General features: G+C 36.5%; 5 protein-coding genes across 12 annotated transcripts; 3 read left to right on the top strand and 2 right to left on the bottom strand.

The window, feature by feature from the left end:
* The first annotated feature begins 316 nt into the window (after positions 1-316).
* Positions 317-3,246, top strand: LOC111806885 (pyruvate dehydrogenase E1 component subunit alpha, mitochondrial). The gene is made up of 8 exons (XM_023692436.2): positions 317-1,054; positions 1,307-1,386; positions 1,582-1,659; positions 2,193-2,288; positions 2,382-2,453; positions 2,560-2,613; positions 2,858-2,923; positions 3,007-3,246. Exons 1-8 carry the CDS (start codon positions 376-378, stop codon positions 3,049-3,051), a joined length of 1,170 nt encoding a protein of 389 aa, XP_023548204.1. The 5' UTR covers positions 317-375; the 3' UTR covers positions 3,052-3,246.
* Positions 3,247-5,882: 2,636 nt separating this feature from the next.
* On the top strand, positions 5,883-7,358 carry LGT8 (glucosyl transferase family 8). The gene has a single exon (XM_023691590.2). The coding sequence runs from the start codon at positions 6,036-6,038 to the stop codon at positions 7,155-7,157; it is 1,122 nt and encodes a 373-aa protein (XP_023547358.1). The 5' UTR covers positions 5,883-6,035; the 3' UTR covers positions 7,158-7,358.
* A 1,790-nt stretch (positions 7,359-9,148) lies between these two features.
* On the top strand, positions 9,149-13,603 carry LOC111791005 (uncharacterized). 8 transcript variants are annotated; one of them, XM_087121652.1, is made up of 8 exons: positions 9,149-9,302; positions 9,559-9,656; positions 9,811-9,876; positions 10,088-10,702; positions 10,786-11,208; positions 11,350-11,417; positions 11,791-11,998; positions 13,465-13,603. In XM_087121652.1, exons 3-8 carry the CDS (start codon positions 9,832-9,834, stop codon positions 13,498-13,500), a joined length of 1,395 nt encoding a protein of 464 aa, XP_086977778.1. In that variant the 5' UTR covers positions 9,149-9,302; positions 9,559-9,656; positions 9,811-9,831; the 3' UTR covers positions 13,501-13,603. The 8 variants fall into 8 exon arrangements, with proteins under 8 accessions (XP_086977778.1, XP_023527969.2, XP_086977781.1 ...); XM_023672201.2 differs by having other exon boundaries at positions 9,744-9,876; XM_087121655.1 differs by lacking the exon at positions 13,465-13,603 and adding an exon at positions 12,784-13,178 and having other exon boundaries at positions 9,150-9,302; positions 9,744-9,876.
* Positions 13,285-16,243, bottom strand: LOC111790997 (formin-like protein 4). The gene is made up of 2 exons (XM_023672166.2): positions 14,788-16,243; positions 13,285-14,707 (listed from the first exon to the last, which is right to left on the bottom strand). The coding sequence occupies exons 1-2, from the start codon at positions 15,978-15,980 to the stop codon at positions 13,399-13,401; spliced, it is 2,502 nt and encodes an 833-aa protein (XP_023527934.1). The 5' UTR covers positions 15,981-16,243; the 3' UTR covers positions 13,285-13,398.
* A 2,119-nt stretch (positions 16,244-18,362) lies between these two features.
* Positions 18,363-19,769, bottom strand: LOC111791050 (two-component response regulator ARR5). Its single transcript, XM_023672235.2, has 4 exons — positions 19,427-19,769; positions 19,273-19,352; positions 19,103-19,180; positions 18,363-19,027 (listed from the first exon to the last, which is right to left on the bottom strand). The coding sequence occupies exons 1-4, from the start codon at positions 19,587-19,589 to the stop codon at positions 18,629-18,631; spliced, it is 720 nt and encodes a 239-aa protein (XP_023528003.1). The 5' UTR covers positions 19,590-19,769; the 3' UTR covers positions 18,363-18,628.
* Positions 19,770-19,939: the final 170 nt, after the last annotated feature.

Raw genomic sequence — 19,939 nt, 5'->3', positions numbered from 1 at the left:
CTTTTAAATTATATGTACAAAGTGAATAAAAATCTAAGAAAAAAATAATAAAGAAACCATATGGTTAGCATTAGATTTTTGTAACATGTTATGCTCGTGGTGAAATTGACCTTCTAGAAGGAACCATATCCCACGACTCATCACTTCTTGAACAGCCACTTCCTTTTTTTTTTTTTCTTTTTCTTTTTTTCCTGTCATTTTCCAACGTATTCTATTTCTAATTGACTAAACTAAAAAATAAATAATAATAAATAAAAGAAATTAAAATTTTATTTGTGTAATTTTACTTTCTCAGAAAAATATTCTAAATTTCGTTTCACGTATTTTGGTATTCGACCACTGCCATTGCCAACTGAATACACTACCGACGTCGACATGTCTCTCTATCGTGCGCCGTCTTCCTCCATTCTCAAACCTTTCTCTTCTTCCTATCCTCTCTTCTCGTCTGCTGCCGCTCACTACTCCGATCTTACGATCGAAACTTCTGTTCCCTTCACCGCTCACAAATGCGAGACCCCGTCGCGTTCCGTCCACACCAGCCCCAACGAACTACTTGCTTTCTTTCGTCAAATGGCACTAATGCGACGCATGGAGATTGCTGCCGATTCACTCTATAAGGCCAAATTGATTCGCGGATTTTGCCATCTCTACGATGGTCAGGAAGCTGTGGCTGTTGGAATGGAGGCTGCAATCACCAAGAAGGACGCCATTATTACCGCTTATAGAGATCACTGTACCTTCCTCCGCCGTGGGGGAACCCTTCTGGAGGCACTCGCCGAGCTCATGGGCCGCCAGGCTGGGTGCTCCAAAGGAAAAGGAGGTTCGATGCATTTCTATAAGAAGGACGCCGGATTCTATGGTGGTCATGGTATTGTGGGGGCTCAGGTACCTTTAGGATGTGGCTTGGCTTTTGCTCAGAAGTACTCCAAGGACGGGACAGTAACCTTTGTTCTTTACGGCGACGGAGCAGCAAATCAGGGTCAGTTGTTTGAGGCGCTCAATATATCCGCGCTTTGGGATTTGCCAGTGATTTTCGTCTGTGAGAACAATCATTGTGAGTAGTTTAGACTTTTCGTTGGTTTCTGAGAATAATCCGTGCTTGTGCTTCGATACCTTTTTACGTTGTTCATAATTTATAGTCTGCCTTTCAACAGCGTATTTAAAATTATTGATAGTTTATAAATGTTTGTGGGCAATACAATCTGCAATAAGCATAATGGGATCAGTATAGTTTATAACGTTAGCTTGATGAATAAACACAGATCGATCAATGAGCTGATATTAATTGTCTTTCGTTGATACACAGATGGTATGGGAACTGCAGAGTGGAGAGCAGCCAAAAGTCCTGCCTATTATAAACGTGGGGACTACGTCCCAGGAATAAAGGTAGCATTTTCATTTTAATTAGATGAGAATTGGGTGTTATAATTCCTAGAGTTACAGAATTATACAATGTTTGTTCTTTCCTTCTTATTAATTGAAAGTTGAACTTCATGAACTGGTTCAAGCCTTTCGCTTGTTTGGTATTTGTTTCTTTTCTACTTCTTTAAACAGGCAATCGTTTCTTACATTTTGTTGTAGGTGGATGGCATGGATGCCCTTGCTGTTAAGCAAGCTTGCAAGTTTGCTAAGGAGCACGCCTTAAAGAATGGACCCATTGTGAGTTTGCCTTTCTTGGTTTTTAATATGACTCTGCTCAATGTATAATGGGTTTGATTGTGCTGAACAAAAGACGTATATGGCATTTGTTATGAACATGTTCCTGTTTAGGAATGTATAATATTTGTTTCAAACAAATAAAGCATGGCATGGCCTGATTCTCTCTGTTCTTGTTACTTTTTCATTCATTTTCAAAATGTTAGAGATGATGAATCGCCTTCATTCTTTTCTAAGCTACTCTGGCCTCTGCATCGGCCCCATTCACTTTATCAATCTTCTCAAACATTTGAGAATTGATAGATATTGTGAATTTTGGGAAAGTGAGGAATGATTTATTATGTTTAGAAGCAGTTTCTTTCTGCACAAAAAGGTCACTATAGAAAATGAAATATTCTTAGAAGTGGGAGTGTTTTGAAGTAGGCATTATTTGATCTCTGTGGTGATCATGTGTAAGGCTGAGTCTCTTGGGCACTGCTTGCTTTGTTCTCCTTCCACTTGAAATTTAGTTGATCGTTCTTAACTTTCAACTTCAGATTCTCGAGATGGACACTTACAGGTACCATGGTCACTCCATGTCCGATCCTGGAAGTACCTACCGTACGCGTGATGAGATTACTGGTATCAGACAGGTCTGTTCTTCCTCACATTCCACTTCCAAAATTAACTTGCCACAGCTTCATTACTTCTTTGTTCTGAATAAATTGTCTCTGATGACCCACCAGGAGCGTGATCCAATTGATAGAATTAGAAAACTGTTATTATCTCATGAGATAGCCACTGAAAAGGATCTGAAGGTATCCCTACCTTTCAATGATGTCTTGAGGTTCTACATTTAGTACCAAAGAGATGAAAAGGGGATTGATTGAAAAACATGAATTTTTTTTTATTGTGGATCATCAGGATATTGAGAAGGAAATGAGAAAAGAAGTAGATGAAGCCATTGCTCAAGCCAAGGTGAGATGGTTCGACTTTCATTTAGAAAGTTGGGGAGGAGAATGAAACGCTCTTTATAAGAGTGTGGAAACCTCTCTCTAGCATACATGTTCTTTATAAGAGTGTGGAAACCTCTCTCTAGCATACATACGCAACTTATAACCTTGAAGGAAATCTCAAAAAAGACAATATCTGGGTTGGGCTGTTATGTTTGTAATTCAAGAAAAATTCTGCTTTGCTCATCGCTATCTTGTTCGTGTTTCAGGAAAGTCCAATGCCAGATCCGACCGAACTTTTCTCGAACGTGTATGTAAATGGATTTGGAGCCGAGGTAATGTGTTCCATCTCTTATCAAAATGATAGGAACTGAAGTTTAGATATCCAATGGCTTGGCTTGATTGGATGTGTTCACAGGCATTCGGAGCAGACCGAAAAGAAGTAATGGCTGTTCTTCCATAAGTAAGCAGACCAAACCAGAGGCGGTTTAAACATTATACCACTCGAACCAAAACCTGAAGGGAAAAACCCAGAAAAATAATTAAAAAAATATTTGTGGATTAATGTTTAAACCGCCCACGAGAATCGTTGGGCGGCGGTGCTGCTTGTGACCCTCAACGGTCGCAGCCCATGAATTAAAAATTCCTTTCAACTTTATATCCTTTTCTCATTCTTTATTCCTCTTTTTAAATCTTTCAACTTCATTCCATTTTCACATTTTTTTTAAACGTAAAGAACACTCTTGAACTCTTTTTAATTTTATAATGAATTTTTCTCAGTTGGAAAAGTTATTGCTAAAATTTTAATAATATTTTTTACAACACATTGATTAGATACCAAATATTTACATAAACTAAAATATAAATCCTTGTCACTATTTTTTTATAGATTTTTTTTTTTTTTTTTTTTTTGGATAGAGTAAATTGCTATAAAGTTTAGGTTAAAATATCATTTGTTTAAAAAATACTCTTAAACTATTAAAAGGTTGAAAATATACCATTTAAATTCAAAAATACATTTGGATCCATTGAAGGGTATTGATGAAACATTATTAAAAGCTTAAAATATTTTTAAAATAAAATATTAATTATTTTTATCCAAAATTAATAGTAAAGACTTTTTATTTTCTTTTAATTAAGAATATTATTGAAACTTTTAAAAAATTAATAGTATTTTTTAGATAAGGTACAAAATTTAGAAAGTATGTAAATTAAATTTTTACGTTGATTATAAATTTAAAATTACAAACTAAACGTAAATAAATTCTTGGAAAGTTTAGGGGCATGTTCTTCATTTTTTATATCCCAATTTATTATCTAAACGAGAGAGCAGTCAATTTAAAATGTGGAGCTTCAGCTATGACATCATATTTCATCATCATTAAATTTTTTAATTTGGTAGGTTATAACATATTTAATATGTATAACATTTATTTTATTCTTAAAGAATAAAATAATACAAAATGCCGTAATGCCTTTTCCCTCTTTTGTTTTTCTTTTACCAATTTTATTTATTTCATAAAATAATAATTTAACAACTCTAATTTGGATTTTTTAAAATAGAAAAATAAACAATATTGGGTTACAAGTCATAAGCGGGGCACGTGGGTACAAGTTCCTTGGTGTGTGTGCCAGCTGTTAAATTACATGTTATATTAATTAAGTTGAATGATGAAATATTTAATTTACTCCTTTTTTTAAATCTGAAATAAATGCTTAGCGAATATTAACGCATTAAAAAGATCGTGCCAAGAGAGAGAAAATGAAAAAACAAATAGACGTGGCAGACATGTCAGACAATTATGTGGACTTTCTCTAAATTAATTTTTTATTTAGGAAATTACAATTTTTTAATAATTGAAGAAATTACCACGTAATATATTTAATGAGAAAATAATTCAGCCTAAAAATAGACAACATTTACAAGAATATGGTGGGGGGAAGTAAAGCTGGCAGAGGAGGGAGGGTGGGAGTGTCCAAATCAATTCAGAGTTTGGCTGACTGCTGAGCTGGCTTTATCATTTTTCACAGCTGGACTCCACATTATTTAATTTCTCTTTTTTAAAATCAAATATTTATTTATTGCGTCATCCACGTTCTCTCTTATTCTTTACTTCCCTCCTTCATAAATAACTTTTTTAAATAAATAAATAAATAAATAAAGAATTAAAAGGAAAAAAGATTGGGTATTTTAGAGTAATAATTAGGGGTGAGGCGGTGGACATCCGTTCCTTGTTGGAATTGGTCTGTTTTATTCTCTAAGCCTCTCTGGCCGATGTTTGCTGACTATAAAACTTAGGGCAGGCCATGGCCACCTAAGGAAACAGTCCACGTTGCACTACTTCCAAATTAACTGACACCTGTCACCCACTTTGAATTCTCCACCCTTTTTTATTTTTTATTTTTTATTTTAATAATAATTTTAAAAAAAAAAGAGTAAATAAAAGGGAAAAAAGAAGTGTTGTTTTGTTCTGTTGCTTATTTATTGGTGGCAAAATCAATGCTTTTCACGCAAAAATAAATAAATAAGGCATTATTTTAAAAATAAAGTTGATGGTAGGTAAGGGATGAAAAACAAATATATTTTTTAAAAATTATTCAAGTTTAAAAATTATTCGTAAATGGATGGGACTTATAAGTACGTGCTGAAAATATAATGTAGGATAGACATTTGAATGTACAACCTTGACGAATGATGATGACATCGAAACTAATTGATATTTATTTATTTTACTTTTTTTTTTTTTTACTATTTAAGTCTAAGCATAGTAAAAGAAATATTTTAATTGATAAATATAATTACTTAAAGATAAAAAGTTGATGCTCGTTTTTTACTCGAGTAAATACAAATCATCCCTCGTAATTAATAACACTCTTTTATATCTCTATTTTTTTTATTTAAATGTGTAAATAACAAGGGAAATGCTTTTTTTTAATTAAAATAGCTTATTAATTAATTTAATATGTCATTTAGTACATGGTAATTAGCTAGGAAAAGTGTTTGTTTTATATTGAAATTAAAAACAATTAAGACGACTTTGGTTATTACGCAGATTAAAATATCATTCACATTTTTTTTTAGTTAAATAATATAAAAAACTATATTATATTAAATATTTGTTACGAATTATTATTGAATTTACAAAGATGTATATATAGAACTCAATCTGAAAGAAAATATTAATTAAAATAAATGTTTTATTTTAGTAAGGCGAAGTATTCTTTACTTGCTGAGGCAGACAGGGACTGAAACAGCCAATAAATTTCATTTATATAATACCCTTTTTTTCATTTGTCCATTTCACTCACATTTCCCCCTTCTCTCTCTAAACTTAGAGAGAGAAAGAGAAGAACGCGCAGAAACCGCGTTTGGTAAAGTGAAACCCCATCTTCATCCCCCCCCTCTTCACTCTCTCCATTCAATTCCTCTGCTCCAATTAATTCGAAATGAGAGCTGAAGCTTCACGATTACTCCCCGCCGCCCTTTCTCTTCTCCTTTTCCTTCCATTCTGCTTCGGAATTCGAACTTTCCGCTATGAACTGCCGTCGTCCACCGTCTTCACCCGCTTCTCCGAGGCGCCGGAGTACCGGAATGGGGCGGAGTGTTCTTCTTCCTCCACCGGCGATACGGCCACGTCCTGTGACCCGTCGTTGGTCCACATCGCAATGACCTTGGATTCTGAGTACGTACGAGGCTCCATGGCTGCGATTCATTCCGTTCTCAAACACGCTTCCTGCCCTGAAAACGTGTTCTTCCATTTCATCGCTGCCGAGTTCGACCAAGCAACTCCTCGCGAACTCAGTAAACTCGTCCGATCCACTTTCCCTTCTCTGAATTTCAAGGTCTATATCTTCAGAGAAGATACTGTAATCAATTTAATTTCCTCTTCCATTCGTCTAGCCCTAGAGAATCCTCTGAACTACGCTAGAAATTACTTGGGCGACATTCTTGATTCCTGTGTTGACCGAGTCATTTACCTCGACTCCGACGTCGTGGTTGTCGACGACATTCACAAGCTCTGGAACATCAAGCTGAGCGGATCTCGAGTCATCGGAGCGCCAGAGTATTGTCATGCCAATTTCACCAAATACTTCACCGAAAAATTCTGGTCCGACCCGGTTCTCTCCCGGATCTTCGCCTCCAGAACGCCCTGCTATTTCAACACCGGAGTCATGGTCATGGATTTGGCGAGATGGAGAATCGGAAACTACAAGAAGAAGATCGAAAGCTGGATGGAGTTACAGAAACGCACTCGGATTTACGATCTCGGCTCCCTACCGCCGTTCCTCCTCGTTTTCGCTGGAAATGTTGAACCCATCGATCATCAGTGGAATCAGCACGGCCTGGGCGGCGATAATGTTAAGGATAGTTGCAGAACGCTGCATCCCGGTCCGGTGAGTTTACTCCATTGGAGCGGAAAGGGAAAGCCATGGGTAAGATTGGACGCCAAGAAACCTTGCCTTCTTGATCATCTATGGAAGCCGTATGATCTGTACAGAGCACAGGATTCAGCTTCACCGGCACCTTCATCATATTCATCGACATTGATTAGTTATTTAAGTTATTAATTCTTTGGTACAGAGTCACCGATTCTTTGATTGATTAACGGTGTACAGATTTGGGTGATGGATTGGTTCACTCACAGGGGAGAGATTATGGTTGATTCATCTTGTTTTATTGACCATTTATTATGTATTAACACAAGATTTCATCAAATTTATTTATAAATATTCCAGAATTTCGATTCTTGCGAACAAAATTTTGGTGTTTGTGGGGTTTGATTCTTTTTTTTGTATGTAGCCAAAGAGAAAGGAATTGGCTGTTGAAAATTGAAATTTATGTTCATGTGAAAATAATTGAATAACAGGCTGGTTATTCCCCGGTTCAGTTCGAACTAAAAAATAAAAATAGAAAATAAATTTATTTATTTTAGTTTTTATTCTTCTAATTATAATCAATATATATAAGAACGGAGTAAGGCAAGCGAATATTCTATGGAAACTAAGAATATAATCTTTAATGTTCATTTAGCTAATAGAAAAAAATCTCTCCCTATTATTTCTTTTTATACGAACACCGATTTTTTACCTTATTTAGGACTCGTCTGGAGAGACTATAAATATAAAAAAATTAAATAATTAATTATATTTTTCTATAAATATATTCATTTACACTTTTTTTTAATTTTGTTTAAAAAGGAATATATTATTTTTTTGTGTAATTGATTCTATTGAAGTGAAATTCAAAGTTAATGAAGAATCTTTGCATTAACTAAATTAATTAGGGTCAAATTCCCTTTTTATCCATATTTTGAGTTTTGGCTTTTGAGGAGGGAACGTTACATTTGCTTTAGGGTGGGTTAAAAGTTCAAAAGGGCATTTATGTAATTTCGAGTTTATATAAGGTTAATAAAGAAATTTACAATGAAAGAAGCATTTACGTGGTTTTGACCATCTTTTTTCCACGCGGATTTTCTTATTATCGTCATCGTACTATTTTAAAATATCAAGAAATTAAAGTTTAAAATGGTGTGATATTATTTATACGTTCACATAACAATTTAAAATACGTCATTTTCAAGTTGACTGTATTATTCAATTAATTCCCTAAATCACTTAATATTCATATTTTTGAAGATAAATTATAATTTTCATCGTCGGTGATATGAAGTTTTTGATATTGTAATTTCTAATATATTTTCATACTAATTATTTCAATTAGTTCATACATATCTATCCATTTCATCATTTTTATGTTAGGTAGCGATGTTATTACGTATATTCACAAACAAAAAATAAAAAATAAATAAAGTGTCTATTCTAATTGTTGTATTCGTAAGCTTTTATATTCTTTCCCACTAAAAGTTGGTGATAGATTAAAATTAATAAATACTCTATAATCCCACCCAACAACTTATTATTATTATCATTATTAGGTTAAGTTTTAAATAGTTGTGATAAAAAAATGTATAATATAAAGTGCTAAAAATGGCGGTATTAGATTTATCTAATATTTAATAAATAAATTTAAAATCTAAAAATATATAGTTTATATTTAGAAAATGTGTAAATGGTACAATTTTGACTTTTTAAAGTTCTTATTTTTATTTTTGTTTTTTAGTCTGAAGTACATCATCTTAAATGGATGTAATTTTGTCCATAATTAAACAGCATTTTCAAACTTACCTTTTATACCATGTGAAAAAAAATTAAAACAAATTTCCAAAATTCAAAGAAAAAAAAAATAGTGGAGGATTGAAATAAATTTTATAATAAATTAATTTCTCATTTTGTGAATGAAGAACGAAGGACTAATAAATATATAAATGAACAGAAATCACATCTTTTTTGGTCGATCAATCAAATTTAGATACAAAAAAATTTGTGAGTAAGAACAAAATATGATAACGATCCGTGGGGAGATGCAGATGGGCCCAGGGGTCGGGGTGGATGAACGAGATGGAATGGGCCGGGCCCGACAGAGAGGAGGAGAGAGGGAGGCATAAAACGACAGCGTTTAGGGAAGCTGCAATTAGATAATAAATGAAGAAGAACATTGCGTTGTTACAGACAAGACTTTCTTTCTAAAACACTTCTTACTCATCCTTCATTATTATTATTATTATTATTATTATTATTATATTTTTACATAATTTTAATTTATTATTGTGGCTGATCTGATCCAACTGCTTTCACCTGCAACTGCGAGCAAGAGTATGAATTCAATTTTACGTACATACACAAAAAATCCTCTCTCCCTTGGATTTCATCTTCCTTTTACTTCACTTCTTCACAATCATTTCAACTTTTTTGCTGTGTGTGATTTTTGAATCCAAATATGTCTTCAAATCCCAACGCCAACTGTTGGTTTCTTGAGTTCGTGTAGGGTGGAACTGTGCGCGCTTTGAATTGAGTTTTTTTTCTTTTTTTTTTTCTTTTAGTGCAATGATGGAGAATATTACTTTTGCAGTTTCCGAAAACAAACAATTTTTTCAATGCTGTTTGGAAAGGTGGAACTGAGTAGGTGATAATGGAGGTGTGCGGGCGAAAGGAGGAAGCCAGTAAAAGGTAAAATCGTTCGACGTTCATTCATATAATATTATATCCACACTCGTTCTTTTTGTCTAATTTTTCGATTCTTTTATCCCGATCCAGTGGCCTACTCATCTCCATTTCTTCTTTACACTGAAATCCTGCCGCCCTACCTCACTTGTTTCTTCAGTTTCTGACATTTCGAGAATCTATGGAGGAATCATTAGTGGTGGATGTTCTAAACGACGAACATGAGGTACACGATTTTTCGCCCTAAATTTTGTCCAAGATTCCCAAGTATTTTAACTTATTCTTGCCTTTTACTACTTTTTTCTTTCTGGATTTGTTGATTGATTTCCGTTTATGATGGAGGAATCGTTGGACGGTGGTTTATGCTGTTTTGGAATTACCGTAGCCTTACTTGTTTGAGTGTATGGTTAGATTTGATTGTGGCTCCGTGTTGACAGATGGAAGAGAGTGCTTCGGCGAAGCCACTTCTTGAGGTTTCGGTTTCTTTTGGTAGGTTTGAGAACGATTTACTGTCTTGGGAGAAATGGTCGACTTTCTCTCCCAATAAGTATTTGGAAGAAGTTGAGAAGTACGCAACGCCTGGATCTGTTGCTCAGAAGAGGGCTTACTTTGAAGCTCATTACAAGAAGATAGCTGATAGGAAGTCTAAGTTACTGGAGCAGGAGATGGAAATGGAACGCAACACAACACTGTCAAATGAACTGAACGGTGGTGGAGAAGATCTAATAGACCACATTCAAAGGGTTGATTCTGAATCTGAGACGTCAAACCACCACGTTTCTGCTGAAGAAGTTGAGCAGAACACAACATTGGCGGATGATGTTGAAAGATCACCAGATGGTGAAAAGGAAGAACCGGGTAGCAAAATGGATTGTGTTGGTTCCGAGATAAGCAAGCAAGAAGAAGTTGTAGTGAAAGAAGTAGAAACTCCTTCTCCAGTTGAATCTCGGAGCACCAAGGAACCTCCACAAAAGTTGGCCAATAAAATATTGGCAGCATCTAAAGTCAAACAGCAGGTTCTAAAACCGAATCAACCAAAAGAATCTAAGAAGGTGACCCTTTTATGTACATTTAAATTGTTAGGAGTTGCTAGGTTGGATTCACTGACTTCAATTTTCCCCATTTGTTTGTGCAGACCACTCCAGTAGTCAAGGAACGAAACAGTGCAACTGTCAAGAAAAAACCAGCATCATCCACAGCCAAAGCACCCCAGATTTCCACCCCCAAATTCTCCAAGACAACATCAGGACCCACCACACCTGCAGCACGGTCAAGTGTGCTGCGGTCCTCTATAAACAAGGGAAGTAATTCATCTCTATTAAAGAGCCGAAATCCATCTTCTGTTGAAACCAAGAAAATGGCGCCCAAATCCCTGCATATGTCCCTTAGTCTGGGAACTCCCAACTCTGATCCATCCTCTGTTACCGGAATTAGAAGATCTTTCATCATGGAGAAAATGGGGGACAAGGACATTGTGAAGCGGGCATTTAAGACATTTCAGAATAGTTTCAACCAAATGAAATTGTCTCAGGAAGAGAGGTCTTCTGCGCACAAGATGGTTAGATCCTCTTGCTATTTTTGTTGCAAATGACTCCAGAATTGCCTATCTAATTTTATTGATTAAGCAACATATGATCGATTCATTTATTATCAAGTTTATCATTGCTTGATATTGTCCTATACTCTATGCGACTGACAGGCTCCTTCAGAAGAGAAAGAAACAACAAGAATCTCTACTTCCATGGCTGCTAAAAAGGAGAATGGAGGGTATTCCTTTTATTATATTTACAACTTCTGATAACAACCGAATTTTAGTTATACACTGCTTGCACGTATAGGCTAATCATACGGTCCATCTCTTTCCTCCATCATATTATTAGGTTATCCATTTGTTTCTTCAATTCATTAATTCCAACCCATTATTAGGCAGCTTTCTGCAAATTATTTAACCTTTTTCTAAATAACATGTGAACTAGTCCTAAATTTAGTTGTTCTCTTTTTGGATGAGCAAATGATCAGATAACTATCTTCCCGGAACCAGCAGTTAGTAACTTATTTAAGCCTGGGACATTTCATCACTTCTTTTTAGCAAAGCTTCCCTCTTGTATAAAAATGACGATAACTTTCTTATATGTGATAGGTTGAACAAAGTAAGTGGTACAACGAGAGGTACAGACAGCAGAACGTCCAGCATTGCTCGATCTAAAAAATTGGAAGGAAAACCAAATGCAAAAGCAGCGGGAAGAACCAGCCTCCAATCAAAATCTAAGGTTGCCCCATCTCAGACAGTGGAGGAAAAATTAAATGCCAAAGTGGGAGGAAGAACAAATCTTCTATCGAAATCAAAGGTCAGCTGAAGTATGGTAGTTTATTTTATCTTCGTTAATTACATTATGGTATAACTCAAATTTATTGAAGTGTAAAAGGTAAAAGAACTACAAGATATCTCAAGTATTCCAGGTACTTGGAACCTCACCTCTCCCATTTCTCGAGTATTCTCACTCAAGCCTGATCCACTAAACAATTGCCTACCTTTCTCCTTCCCGATCCCTCTGTTTATAACCAACTACAATAATAAACTCCCAACTAATATACCCTCAATGCCCTAATTGTTTCCTAATAGTATTCCTATCACATTATTGTTGTACATTTGCTCGTGCAATGAATATACGCTCAAAACTGGTTAATGATTTGTGGGATTTTGATAGGAAAAAACAAAGATAAGTACCAAGTAATTCGAGGTGCTTGGATCCCCTCTTTATTGTGATCGCTCAAGGCCTAAACCAACTAAATCAATGTTAACCTTCCCCTTTCAGCCTCACTTTATTGTTAACAAATTACCATAACAACTTCTCTGGACAATTAATAATTTGCCCTTAATACCTTAACGATATTTGTAACTCTATCCTAATGCAGTTACTATCAGTTTTCCTAGTTGTCCTTTTCACATATCAAATGGCCAACAACTCTGAATATCTTGCGGCCAAATATCAGAAGCTGCCTAAAGATGGGCTTGTTTTTCTTTCGTTTCCTTTACCGTTCACTTGAAGCTAAAAATAGTAGCAGAACTATTGCTTTGCTTCCTCTCTGTGTTTCTTTCAGTAGGTAACACAAATACCATTTGCTTATACAGGATGCCTCTAAGAATGGGCCTCGCTCTTAAGTTTTGTTGATTGGAAACAAACCATCAGCCACCAGGAAAATGTATTGACGATGGGAACTGAATCAGGTTGGACATTGATGAAAATTACTTGGTATTCCTGAAGGGGCCCATCTCATGGACTCATTGTTTCCCCTGAAAGTAGCCGTCTTTGTCCATCCAGAATCTGTAGATTGAAGTGGGTAGGATGTATAATGAAGCAGATGATGTCATCTTTATGAGGTTTATTAGTATAGTAATATACAGAAAGGCCGGGGATGTCTCGAAGCTACCCCAATTAATAATATAATTAGGAAAAGGCATCTGTGTGTATGATGTTGAATTGTCTTATTCTCTTTCAATGCTATATATATATACAATTTAGACTAGATGGAGAACTTTTTGGATTTTAGCCATGATGTTAGTCTTATTTTTGGATCGAATAATATTCACCCATTGTGAAATCAGAGTTTCTGTAATTTACCACCAAAATAGTTGTTCAAGGATAAAATGCTCTATTATTACATCTTTGTTCCTGATTAAGAATTTTATGTACATTAATTTAACAAGAACACAAAAAATAGATTACGGTTTATGAATAAGATTTGCTCAGAATTCATTATCTGAATCACTAGAACTCCCTCTTGACTTGTCTGACATAAAATTTGCCGGCAGGTTAGGGAAGATGGCCTTCGATCTCACCGGCGATGAACCCACATTTACTGTCGACGATCTTCTTTTCTGGAGATTTTTGGCAATTTCCACACACACCCGATCTACCATTTCTAGAAAATCCTTAACTATGATGAAGAATTGAAGACGATTTGATTCCTTATCTCTTGAACTTCCAGCTTGATAATACTCTGTTGTCTTCATCACTAGCTCCATCACCTTCGTCTGTTCTTCTCTCACCACCTTCAGCTCACTCTCTGCTGCCTCAAGAAACCCTCTCATTTCTTTCCCAAACCCACCTCCATTGTTCCCAATTTGAGCCATGAGCTGCCGGATTTCTGCAGTTCGGCTGGTCAAAGACGTTCCAGTGTTGGCGAAGCTCTCATAGTCGATCGTTGCTGCCTTCTTTACATTAGAGAACTCAGCGCTCAGACCTCCCACCACTGGCAACCCCAACATCATGTATTCATTTACTCTGTCCTCTTTCGAAGATGAATTATCGGAAGTACTAACGCTGCTGTCGCTGGCATGGCTGGTGTTACGGCTCAAGCTCTTGTTCCTGTTTAAAACACACCTTTTCCCTTCTGCTCTGATGACTTCTTGCACCACGAAGTGAAGCAAAGTGGTTTTCCCGTCAGTGCTCCTAACATCCGAGAGCTTCCGGAGAGCTGAAAGGTTGAAAGCTCTGGCATTTCCTCTTGCAGTTCCCGCATTCAGCCGATTCCCAGCTTTGAGAACTGCTTCAAGCAGTTTCAGAAACAGCCCTCGAGTTCTAAGCTCCTTGCAGGCCGATTCCAGAATTTCTAGAGATTCCTTTAGATGATGAATATCAGAGCCGAAAGTCAATCGGAAAAGCATGGCGTTGAACCGCGCAAAGGCAGATGGAACCGATTTGAGAAGATGGTAAAGGAAAGTTTCGGCATCAGCAAGCTTTTGGGGGTCTCCTTTGTAAGCAAGAATTTGAGAAATTTCTTCTTGTGTCAGAGTAATTCTCGTGAGTTTTTCAAGAATATCTGTTTCGAGGCCTTGGCCTTCGTTGAGCGCATCGAGGATTTCGTTGCGAGGAATGGTCAAGGACTTGACTACAATGGCTATGTTCTGTGACTTTTTGGGTTCAAGGATGAAAGTCTGCGATGGCCCTGAGTTCCGGCCAGTGGGGATTGCTGAAGAATTAGCCTCACTCCGGGGGGACTTCCGGTTGGTTGCGACGTATCCAAACAGAGCCTCCATGAGATCCCCATCAAATCTGTAGCCAAAACAAGAAATGAATCAGTACCCAAATGAATTTGCTCAAGAAACAAGAATGGTGTTTGAAAAGATGATTACTTGAAAGAACCGGCCTGCATTTTGTCCCAAACCATGGAGTGATCGGCATTTGCGGTGTTCACTTTATCCCAATGCAGAGGCTTCATTTTCACCTGACCATTGTCGGCCGATGTAGAAGATTCTCCAGAGGATTTACCCTCTTTTTGAGGTGCAGGCCGTAACGGCAATTTGGAACTGCCGGCCTTGGGCGGCGGCGGTGCTGCCGGATTTGCCTTGGCCACTATTGGAGGGGGAGGTGGGGCTGCTGAATTGGTCTTGGCTGGAATGGGAGGCGGTGGCGGCGGTCTTGAATTGGTCTTGGTAGCAATGGGAGGAGGCGGCGGTGGCGGTCTTGAAACCGTCTTGGCTGGAATTGGCGGCGGTGGTGGTGGAACAGAGCTCTTATTGTTAGGAACAGCCATGAGAAATTGTGACGGAGGTACCGGAATTGCCGCTGGTTGCGGTGGTGCAGATGATGAAAGAATTGAACTGCTCGATGGTTTTCCAACTTCCTGAACAGACTTCCCAGTAAATGGCGGAGGGTTGTTAATGTGGGACGGTGGCGGAGGTGGCGGAGGAGTAACCCGACGGGGTTCTTCATCTTCCGATGAAATTTTAACATGAGAACTCGAAGATTTTCCTCGAAGTAAAGGAATCTCTTGAACAGGCTCTGACTTTTTGCTTCGATTTGCTTGAACATTTCCTTCTCCATCACCCCGATCAAAGCTATTCTTAGATTTCCTTCTTTCAAGTCTCTTCCAATAAATCACATCCAACCCATCTTCATCCACAATAAACCCCTTAAGATTCCCATCAACACGCGCAAATTCATTCCGAGCAACCGCCGGCTGCGACACCGGCCCCTGACCCGGACCCGAATCCACCTCCTCTGTTTTCCGTTTTCTTCTGATCAGATATCTCTGGATTAAAAAGAAGAACACCGTGGAAATCAGAGCCATACCCACTGCAGTGATAGCCACCGCCGTCACGATGGTCCTCGTCGACGACGAAGACGACGGCGGCGATGATGACGGCGATGACGACGGCGGATTGTTAGGTAAGAACGGTGGTGGAGGAAGAATTGGATAGAAAGTTTCGATATTTTGAGGTGGAGTGTCTTGGCAATAAGAAACAGGGGAAACAGAGAGGAAGAGAAGAAGGAGATGAAGAGGCCATAGCTGACGGCGAAGGTGAAGGTGAAGCAGCATAGCCATGGCGGAATTGGGCGATGAGAAACAGAGAGAGCGGGGGAAAGGTAAAGGAAATGCAGCAAAAATATGGAGAAAGATGGAAGGTTTGAAAATGAAGGTAAAAAGACATGGTCGTGTGTGTGTGTTTTAGAGTTTGGTGGCTGACAGTTTCAATGCGAGCAGTTAGTTGAGTTGTTGTTCCTCTTCAATGTTTCCGGCCCTTCGTAAGTAAATTCCTCCAATTAATTTCTTTATAATTTAAATTTAAATAAATAAATAAGTTACTAAAAAAGCTTCTATTACACAGCTGGATTCAGTTATTTAATTGAAATTGAAATTATTATATTCCCACTTTTGAAATATGCGTTACGCGTTAATTTAACCTTTTAAAAAAAATAAAAAATAAAAAACCATAGAAAAGGTAAAACTTAGTGGATTAATAATTGAAATGATAATGTTATAAATAAAATAATGAAATAAAGAGGGAAGGAAATTAGGGTTTGGATGGAGGGAATGATGATCCCGTCAAAGTCAAATGAATGCAGAGCCCGACCGAGTTGACGTTGACCAAATTTAATACAACTCGTTGTGAATGGGCGCGATAATCATAAATTTTATAATACCATTATTATAATTATTTATTTATTTATTTATTTAATGGTATTCTCAAATTATGAAGATTTTTCTAAAAAAATTTAATTTTTGAACCGACATTTATAGAAGAAGTTGACCAAAATTGTTGCAATTTGCCATTGGTTTGTTTATAAAGTTATTTATTATTTATTTATTTTGGAAAATGAAGTAAAATTGAGAAATATTGAGAGGCATTTAATTTGTTTGAAGGTGAGGGAAGATGGTGAAGATGGGTGAGGGAAGATGGGTGAGGGTAGGAAGTAGGTCACCAACTTTGATTCTTTTATTTGGTCTTTCTCTCCATAATTTTTAATTATTCTATCAACTTGGGTTTCAATAATTTGGGCACTAATTTCCTATTTCTTTTAATAATAATAATAATAAATTTACTTTAAACCACATTTTTTGTGTTCATGCTGAGTTTCTAGAGATATTTTAAATATTCCAAAAATTTAATCATCCTTTTTTTTTTTTAATTCAGTTCTTAACTTATTTATTTAGATTTGATTGAATTTAAATAAATAAAACTAAAATTTATGGTTAATTTTAAAAAATAATTTTTGCTTTTATCATACTATTATATATACATTATTTATTATAATTTTATTCAATTTAACTCCTAAAAATAAAATTTAAAATTTTGGAACTTAATTGGTACAAATCTATATTAAATGTGTTCCCACATAGTAAAAATAAAATTGAAATAGAATACTAAATTACTCTAATCAAATTCAATCCATACCTTTTATTAGGAGTGAGTAAGCATAATTTTAATAATAAAATTTGAGATATTTATTAAATATTTATTGAGGGTAAATTAGAATTTAGAGTTTAGAATTTTGATTTGGGATTTAAGGACGGGAGCATTCCTATTGGATTTGAATAAGCCACCGTCTACTTGTATTTAGTCGTTTGTCAAAAATAAATTTATAGAAACTAATACTTATTTTATTTAATTAGTCTATTCTCTTTTTTTGGTATTGTATGTCAAATCATTCAGTTATATGTCTACGTAGACGTTTTAAGTAACAAAAATTTATAATCATTAAAATAGAACATATAATTTAACGACCCAAATGGTAATAATTGACGGAATAAAAAATAAAAAGAAAAAACTATATCCATTGGTATAACCCTAAGTTGAAGATAAAAGATAAGGTTTTGCAATATTGGAGGTGGGAAAGAAGAAAAATGGAGAAATTTTCCATAAATGAAAAGTGTGGTTATAATTGCAAAGGCAATTCAGAACAGGGAAAGTGAATGGCATGATTATTAATGGGCCTTCCATAAAAAAAGGAAAAGCCCATTTTCGATCTGTAAAGGCAAATCCTAATATGAAGTAGGTGATGGGCCACTTAGTTGGCCCATCCATCTCATCTCAGGACCACACACACACCGACAACCTTTAAACCTCGACTCTCTCTTGGGTTCATGTCTCCTGACAGCATAAGAATCCAATGACCTTTCCAGGCCCACAAAAATAACCAACTTTATTTTTTTTTTCCTTTTTTTTTTAATATTATAAAAATTAATCGAGTTGGACTTTCTTTTTCATCAACTTGATTACCATATAACCAACCTATATTTTGTATGAAAATCTTTTTTTTTATTCAATTAGATTTTTTGTTTGAATTTATTATATATTATTATTATTATTATTGTCGTTGAATTCATGCATTTTTTTCCACGCCTTAACCATAAAGAAAGTAGCAATTGAATTATATTATCTGTAATGTTTTAATTAATTGACCAATTTTATAATTCCAAAGAAAATTATCCCCAAAATGACAAAATATTCATAGATCTTTTTTTTTTTTTTTTTTAATATATATTTATATGATTGAACTCTATGAATTGTACATCACGGCTCATGCCTTGTCCCCGAAATGATCGGACAACCCCAATGCGTTGCGGTTTAGTAAATAACGGCGGTAACCAAAACACCAACACTTAACGGTGACAAAACTGGGATTTCAAACTAATAACCGTTAAAACTAACAAAGAGGAGGAAGATGTTTGGGGATGATGAGCTGATGTTCTCATTTAGAGCCGTCGTCGGATTGGGTGGACGTCGGTGAAGACGGCTCTGATGGGGACGGCGTGGATTGAACCGAATCTGACGGTGATGAAGACGATGGAGAAGAATCGGATGAAATGGACGGTGATGATGATGGTGGAGAAGAATCGGATGAAATAGACGGTGATGATGAGGCTTCATCACACGACGACTCTCGTACCGTCCTTTTGTTCATCCAATTTATTTCACTTCCGGTCTTTTCGTCCCCCACCATATATTCCCTGAGCCGTTTCACATCTGATAATTTCACCGGCTTTACTATGAAATCCTCTGCTCCTTCCTCCAAACACCTGTCTATCCTCGCCACCACGTTTTCCGACGACATAATCACCACCGGAATCTCTCGCAGAGTTGAAGATTCCTGTTCATCACTCAATTTAACACTCCATTTCCCACTTCCCTTGTTCGAATTTCAATCAAAAGTTAGAAATTTTACCTTTATTTTCTTGAGCAATTCGTAGCCTGTCATTCCGGGCATACAGTAGTCGGTAATGATCATATCCACCTTCAAGCTCTGTTTTTTTTCACAAACCCATGTCCCAAAAAGTTCATAAACGAAAACCCATAAGAAAAAGACTTCAAATTTACAATTCCAGGATCACTTACATCAAAACCCACTTGGGAATTCGTCTCATCTTGCAATCCAAGATATTGTAGAGCTCTGATTCCACTATCCACAGCAGTAACTGAAAAAACCCAACAAAACCCATAAGTGAATTTCCCAAGAAACAATCAAAATTACAACAAGGTAGGAACTGACCTCGGCAGGCGGTGAGGCGGAGGAGCCGCTCGATTACTTTTCGGTCGACGAGGCTATCATCGACGGCGAGAACATGGACTTCAGAATCAGAAGTGGGGAAGCGATCTCGAGTGTCAATTTGATCGGACCTCCGGCGGCGGGAGAAAACAGGGGTTCTAGCCATGGATTGGGAGAGGGATATTGATGAAGGTTGAAGAGAAGAGGGGCGATGGAAGAGGGTAATATAAAGCGGTTTATGAAGTGGGAGGGTTAAAACAGAGGAGAAGACGGTATGTTTGTGTCCTTAACAAGTCCCTATCGGGGAAATCAAATCTCTCCTTCTCTGAGAAATCCCAAATCAGCTCTTTTTAATATTTTATTTCACTTTCCTTTTGATTTTAAACTAACGTTTAAGATACGGAGGATGAGATTCTCAAATCCACTTGGGTCAGATCTCCAAATAAACGCAATCTTCCCGATATCTCCTCCTCGCCACCCGTGGTTATCGTGTACGAGATTTTAAACGAGAAGGGT

This window comes from Cucurbita pepo, chromosome 1 (assembly GCF_057944985.1).
Source record: "Cucurbita pepo subsp. pepo isolate OVF chromosome 1, ASM5794498v1, whole genome shotgun sequence".
NCBI classification, from domain to species: domain Eukaryota; kingdom Viridiplantae; phylum Streptophyta; class Magnoliopsida; order Cucurbitales; family Cucurbitaceae; genus Cucurbita; species Cucurbita pepo.
This window is presented reverse-complemented; position numbering and strand designations above follow the sequence as displayed.

Coding starts and splice junctions, on each gene's coding strand:
- LOC111791050 (XM_023672235.2), bottom strand. CDS start 19,589: ATGGCTAGAACCCCTGTTTTCTCCCGCCGCCGGAGGTCCGATCAAATT. Junction 19,353..19,426: donor CCGCCTCACCGCCTGCCGAG/GTCAGTTCCTAC, acceptor GGGTTTTTTCAG/TTACTGCTGTGGATAGTGGA. Junction 19,028..19,102: donor AATTGCTCAAGAAAATAAAG/GTAAAATTTCTA, acceptor AGTGATGAACAG/GAATCTTCAACTCTGCGAGA.
- LOC111790997 (XM_023672166.2), bottom strand. CDS start 15,980: ATGGCTATGCTGCTTCACCTTCACCTTCGCCGTCAGCTATGGCCTCTT. Junction 14,708..14,787: donor ATGCAGGCCGGTTCTTTCAA/GTAATCATCTTT, acceptor TTTTGGCTACAG/ATTTGATGGGGATCTCATGG.
- LGT8 (XM_023691590.2), top strand. CDS start 6,036: ATGAGAGCTGAAGCTTCACGATTACTCCCCGCCGCCCTTTCTCTTCTC.
- LOC111791005 (XM_087121652.1), top strand. CDS start 9,832: ATGGAGGAATCATTAGTGGTGGATGTTCTAAACGACGAACATGAG. Junction 9,877..10,087: donor TTCTAAACGACGAACATGAG/GTACACGATTTT, acceptor CCGTGTTGACAG/ATGGAAGAGAGTGCTTCGGC. Junction 10,703..10,785: donor AACCAAAAGAATCTAAGAAG/GTGACCCTTTTA, acceptor TTGTTTGTGCAG/ACCACTCCAGTAGTCAAGGA.
- LOC111806885 (XM_023692436.2), top strand. CDS start 376: ATGTCTCTCTATCGTGCGCCGTCTTCCTCCATTCTCAAACCTTTCTCT. Junction 2,454..2,559: donor CCACTGAAAAGGATCTGAAG/GTATCCCTACCT, acceptor GTGGATCATCAG/GATATTGAGAAGGAAATGAG. Junction 2,614..2,857: donor AAGCCATTGCTCAAGCCAAG/GTGAGATGGTTC, acceptor TTCGTGTTTCAG/GAAAGTCCAATGCCAGATCC.